Genomic DNA, 6321 nt, shown 5'->3' with positions numbered 1-6321 from the left:
TTATTCAGAGGTAGAATAATCCTTGGCTGATTGTGTAAACACATGAGATTCTCTGGTTTCAAACAGAAACATAGACACAAACAGAATACAAATATATATATATATATATATATATATATATATGTGTGCATATATATAAAACAGTAATTTGAAATAATAAACTCACATGAACATAGGGTTTATAGATAATCCCTGTATAAAACCTAAACCTCAAGGATGATCTTATTCATAATAATATCCCGGTTTGAATCAAATATATCTAATTATGTATGGTCAATTATTTAAAGACAATTACTCAAAGTGCAAATTATATCAAGGTTTAATAAGATAATTAATAATAAACAGGTTTCGTGCATAGACTTAGTTCTCATAATTATTCATAGCAATACAATGGGCCATAAATAGCTGCCTAGTGCCGTCCATGGCTGTGTTATAAAACACTGCCTACGCCTTTAAGGGAACCCGGATTTGGACGTCCTTAACCCGGAAGTTTAGTCGAATTGTCAATGTGACTTCTCTGCAAATATTAAACTGAACAGAGTTGTTTTTACAAATATTCAGAAATAAATGAAATAAAATCAAAATGTTCCTAACGAGTGTAAATTGTAAGTATTGTATTTCATTCATCTTGAAAATGGGAATTGACAGAATGTCCCCTGGCTTGGTTAATGGATAAGGTCTTCTCAGCATGTTGTATTTGAGAAGCAGATGAGCCTCACATTATATTTTACTCGTGTTTAATGTTATTCTACACATATTTGTGGACTTGTACTTAACAAAAGTTGTTTGCGTGCGGTTTTCTGGAAACATCCTAATACCAAATGATTTATCTTTTATTCCTGCATCAGTGGCCAAAGCAAAATCGAAGTAAGTAACGATAACCTTCATTCCTTATACGTGTCTGCATTCGTGTTTTAAGTGTCTGACTTCGAACTTGGAAATTTGCTTTGTTATTAAGAAAAATACCCGATTTGACGGTTGATTTATTTGGACTGAAATGTAAACATTGTTTTCTGCGAGTGCTAATGGTCATCATTCCTAGGACTCTGCTGGTGCAGATGATGAGTGCTGCAGGGACAGGCTACTGCTTCAATACAAAGAGGGGACGCTTAAGGGAGAAGCTGGTGATACGGAAACATGATCCGTTCGGTAAGCATGGACGAATCAATCAATCAATCAATGCAATGTCCAAGAACTCCCATGTCTGTGAGTTGAAGGTTAACAATTCGGTTTAAATATTGAGACAAACTACCATCATTATTTTTTTATAAGTTATGTATCAATAAACAACGGGCAAAGTAATATTTTATCATTAGCATTAACCCATGGATATTTAATAATTGTATTAATAAATGTATATTATGGAACTGAAGTATCTATCTGATTTGATCGAATAAGTTGATGTTGTGACTATACAATGTGACTGTAAGATGCATGCCACCATTGACCTAAGGCCAAGCCTTATGCTGTATGGGCCCACTCGATAATGTAGCTTTCAGACCCGGTTCCACGACTATTCAGAGACCACACAAATACCCTAAAAGTCGTAAAATGTTAAATAAATGTTAATCTTCCTATAATTTCCCTGCCCAATATTGTGACATGTAGACTAGAAACGTTTTGGCACAATGACAGCCTCTTATTTCGCTGATGAATGTCTAATTTGCCGTTTCCTTTATGTCTTCGCAGTAAACAAACACGTTCTATTCTTTGAAAAGAGGAAGATAAGGTCAATTTAAAGTTGCATCACAACATGGACATCAAAAGGAGCACAGCGTTGGAGGTGGACAACATACCAATTTGACAATATGCCCTTCAATGACACCCTCAGATGTTTTCCCATGGAATGGAGGATTTCATGCACATAACACAATCCATGTTGATGACGGCAGCAACCCAGAAAATGGGGCCAAGTAGAGCAACATTCTGTTATGTTATTAGTCACAGAAACCAATGCAATATGTCCAACCACTCAAATGCTGTATCTGTCAAGACATCATTACACATTGTGTTCTACCCCCTCTTTCCATACTCTTCTGATTAACTGTTTATGAAAGAACTGTAAAACTTGTGTTCAGAGTGAAAACTGTTTTTCCAGGCAACATGTTAAAATAATGCACATCTGTTTATTCAGTGCTTTTTATTAAATATGAAATTGTTTGAAGACGGACCATGAATGTGCTTGATATTTACAAATTATACAAAATAGTCTAGGTTGTCGTCATGGTGTGGTCAGATTGACATGTTTTTGATTTTAATGATTTAAACACGAGACAATTGAGTATTTAAATCTCAATTGTGCAAATCTCTTCCATTAATCAAGAGAAAAATGGTTTACTGCAATCAAGTGTATATTAAATGTCATTGAATTTATTATATTTGATTTGGTCACATGAGGTTCTGATAGACGCTGGCTCTTAGAACAGCTCCGCAGGCAGGTCCGTCCTGGAAGGGTAGGACGCTTGTGTGCCGACAGCCTTTACACTCACTCCGGCTACGTGGTTGGCTCTCCTGGCCATCTCTTCCAGAGGTAGAGCGGGGTAGTGAGCCATGTAGAACGCCAACGCACCGATGAAGCTATCACCAGCACCCTTTTCAAAAGAAAAAGAAAACAATTATCACGATGGAAAGTCCCATCCAGTGATTCCATTGAGAGATATCCCAACAGTTGTAGGGTGGAAGAGCTGTTGCAGCTTTGCTCCCACATCATCTTGTCCATTCTGGGACCGGAATGGAATGAGTGGGGGTGTTTCTTGGAATCGAGGAGGCATGGAAATTCCACTGATGAAACGTTTTTATGGAGTTTTTAGGGATTTAGTTGGTACATTGTGTTTAACTTCAGTAGGGGGGCTTTTGACAGTAGGGGGTGCTGTGACATTTAGCAGCTCGGTATGAAGCATGGCTCAAGCAAACCTAAATGGCAATATCTTTTCCTCTCCTAGTGAGTACTTCTATTGTATGGCTACTGTGTCACTGGTGCTAAAGTGAGGTGGACATTCTGACATGGTCATACTTTACCACAACGAGACAGACCCAACAGTCATAGCCAACAATAGTTGCGTCATTAAGTCAGTCATGAACTTAGCAAACCTTTTAAATGGTGGGCACTGTAGGAGATGGATGGCATTTATCTGTACGCCACAGCTCTAAAATAGCATCTGACTGACTTTTTGTTTTAGTCATGGTGGAATTCTAACAATAAGACGAGAAATGTTCTGCTCTCTCGGTCACCAGATGACTGCCAAACATTTATACTTTTTACCTTTTAAAGAGCCAGTGAGCCATTCAAACTATGCAAAAACACACACACACATACACACACACACACACACACACACACACACACACACACAAAATACTCTGCTGGGGGGCATGTGTCAGTGTGGTTAATCACCCCTGAGGCTATTTCCTTAACTTCCAAGTGTGCTGCAGGCCTTGCTCACAGGACCATTGACATAAATCACCTGCTTTCCTCACCTGTCATCTATTGATAGGGGTAAAGGAATGTGCCTTAACATGTGTGTAAGGAAAGTGTGTGTCTGGGTGTGTGTGTGTGTGTGTGTGCGCGCATGGGGGACGGGATAGGGAGTGTTGCTGATGGGAAATGGCCAAATGGAATGTTGCGACACGTTCGTGTTTAACCACAAATGGCTCCCCCCTCCCCCCCTCCGACGCAGTTTCTCACAAGTCCGCTGTCTTACTCACCAATCTGTCTCTCAAGAGTTCAACACACATGCTTTCTGAGTACTTCTGTTATACCCAACGCACCCATCACCCCCACTTTATCCATCGCTGAGCAGCCGCCAATAAGTAACCCGGGGGGTTATACGAAACTGCAAAAGGTCGTGGGTCATGGGAAACGATGACTGGTGTGACTGGTAGGGGGCGGACGGAAAGAGTTAGATCACGTCTGAGACTCCGTTTGTTCAGGCCCCCGTAGATATCATTGTTTAATAGTCTGCCGGTGTGTTTATGTCTTCCGTCTGGGAGCCGGGGTTGGGCTTCAGCACGGCCTGCCGCTTGGAACGGGGCCCGCGCTGATCCAGTCCCGTTCTGTTGAACTACTGGCCTGCTTCCCGGTGTTTGCAAAGCCTTGGTTTAAGACGGTTACACCACCCCTGGGTGTGGGTCAAAATACCAGTATTTCAGAGTGTTCACGACAGTCACGACGCCTTCATGGGAAAATGATCTCACACAGAGAGAAAGTTATGTCACAACAAAGCTCCAATTACATTTACTGGTCGGAAGATGCTAATAAATCATGCCAATGTCGTTTTTCTTCAATTCGTGCAAATTCTCTCTAAGGTCGATGACCGTGTCAACCTCTTCCTCCCGCGTCGAGAGAACAATGCCTGATTTCCTAGGGATTAGCAGTTGAGTGAGGTTCACCGGAGCTGACAAGCACTACGCCAGCCCCCTCCCCCCTCAGCCCCCCTCCGCCTCTCTCCCGCTGCCCTCAACACACTTTGGTGAAGGTTACATCTGGAGGCCCGTCAATCAAACGACAGAAGCGTTTGCTGCGGTTGAGCAGTGATGCCTCTCGCTGGTCATTCCCGCCTGCCTGCAATGCCTTGAACCCTTCACCCGCTACCACCACCACCACCGTTTCTCTATGCCTGGTCTCCCCCTGCCTCCTTCCCTGCCATCACCACTTTGGTTGGAAATCGATGATGGCACCTTGAGACGCCTATGAGGAGCTCCGATGTAAAGTACCACAGGCGGCCATTACCTCGGCAAGCCGAGGTTGGCCGCAGACCGGCACTACTGTGAATGTAGAATACACAAAAAGATCCAGGCGTTCATCTTGTGCTCTGTCTTTGTGAGAACATGAAAAGAAACATTAAAGTACAAATACTGCCCCCCCCCCCCCCCCCCCTCCCATGAGAGCCAGGAGCCTCTTGTGAACTTGAGGGCCGTCTCTCATCTGACCAGAGGAGCCACGCAATAAACACCTCCCAGGGCTTCAGTCTCCTAAGAGGCACCCTGCAGAGAGCAAAGACCAGCATCTCTCCGGCTGGGATGACTCACATGGCGACTGGCCTCCACATCAGGAAGCTTCCAGTAACACCAACACACACACACACACACAAACACACACACACACACACACACACAAAGAGCTGGGGAACTACCCTGAACTAACAAGTGATCTTGAGAAGAAAGAGGAGGAGGATGGTGGTGATAATAATGATGATGATGACGATGATGATGATGATGATGATGATAATGATGCCGACATGAAAAGCGTTCTGAAATGAACCAATTAGTGGTCACACAGCATATGTCTCTTAATCCAGCTGTCATTCTTTGTTTCCCTCGTCTTTCGCTAGCTCCATGCATGAGTCTCTGATTAACATGTCTCTCGCAGCGCATAGTAGTTAGGTGGACCGGGCCCGCCATGTGGCTAAGCAGCGGTGCCGGTAAACAATAACAGATCTCAGTTATTGTGTGATGTGTGCATGTCTGTCTGTGTGTGTGTGTGTGTGTGTGTGTGTGTGTGTGTTTTCTATGGGTTATTTTGTGTTGGCTTAAAAAAGTATGAAATTCTGAAACCCATCCCTGGGTTCCCAGGAATTGAGGCACCTACGAGTGGTTCAAATATCTGTATCCACTTACACCGAGGAGACTGGGAATAATTTGAGTGTCCAGAACCACCGGCAGCAGTAATGACTGGTTTAGACGGAGATGTCTACCGTAACCCCTCGGGACCTCCCGGAGACAGCGGAACCTGGGCCACCCAAGCCCTCTCTGGCTCAGGCCTTGTGTGTGCATGTGTGTGCGTGCATGCGTGCATGTGTGCGTGCGTGTGTTCTCGTATGTGTTCTGTGGATGTGTGTGCGTGTGCTTATTTGTGTCTTCGTCCCATGTGTGCATCTGTGTATTTTGTCATTCGAGTGTGTGTATTCATGTTTACTTGTTCTTGAGTGTGTGTGTGTGTGTGTGTTCACGTACGCGCGTGTGTGTACTCATGTTTATTTGTGCTTGAGTATGTGTGTCTGTGTCTCTGTGTGTGGTGTGTGTGTGTGTGTGTGTGTGTGTGTGTGTGTGTGTGCACACTGTGCTCCGTGGCTTGTTCAAGACTGTCCACATGTGAGGAGCCACTTTGATGTCTGTGATGTGTAGGAGGATTTATAACATTATTTTATTTTTGGCAGGGACACTGCACATCAATCAAAATGTTAGTTACCACTCAAATGCAAATGTGTCAGTTAGCCAAGAGGCTAATGGACATCTGTAATGCTTACATATTCAGGCTCTACAGCTGCCTGATGTAGAACTCCATGAAGGAGGGCAGAGCGTTGCAAACCCAACGAGGAGAGG

At 43.6% G+C, this 6321-nt stretch overlaps 2 protein-coding genes across 3 annotated transcripts in view; one reads left to right on the top strand and one right to left on the bottom strand.

The window, feature by feature from the left end:
* The first annotated feature begins 489 nt into the window (after positions 1–489).
* On the top strand, positions 490–2167 carry mrpl33 (mitochondrial ribosomal protein L33). Its single transcript, XM_079752633.1, has 4 exons — positions 490–605; positions 849–867; positions 1043–1149; positions 1690–2167. Exons 1-4 carry the CDS (start codon positions 584–586, stop codon positions 1737–1739), a joined length of 198 nt encoding a protein of 65 aa, XP_079608759.1. The 5' UTR covers positions 490–583; the 3' UTR covers positions 1740–2167.
* Positions 2168–2307: 140 nt separating this feature from the next.
* Positions 2308–6321, bottom strand: part of rbks (ribokinase) — a 29782-nt gene continuing 25768 nt past the window's right edge. For both annotated transcript variants that reach the window (XM_079751963.1, XM_079751962.1), the window contains one exon: positions 2308–2591. In XM_079751963.1, the coding sequence (XP_079608089.1) occupies positions 2418–2591 (174 nt within the window). In that variant the 3' untranslated portion in view covers positions 2308–2417. The remainder of the gene's footprint in view (positions 2592–6321) is intronic.

This window comes from Pollachius pollachius (genome assembly GCF_949987615.1).
Source record: "Pollachius pollachius genome assembly, chromosome: 15".
NCBI classification, from domain to species: Eukaryota; Metazoa; Chordata; class Actinopteri; order Gadiformes; family Gadidae; genus Pollachius; species Pollachius pollachius.
Note: the sequence above shows the minus strand (reverse complement) of the source record. Positions and strands in the feature narration are given on the sequence as shown.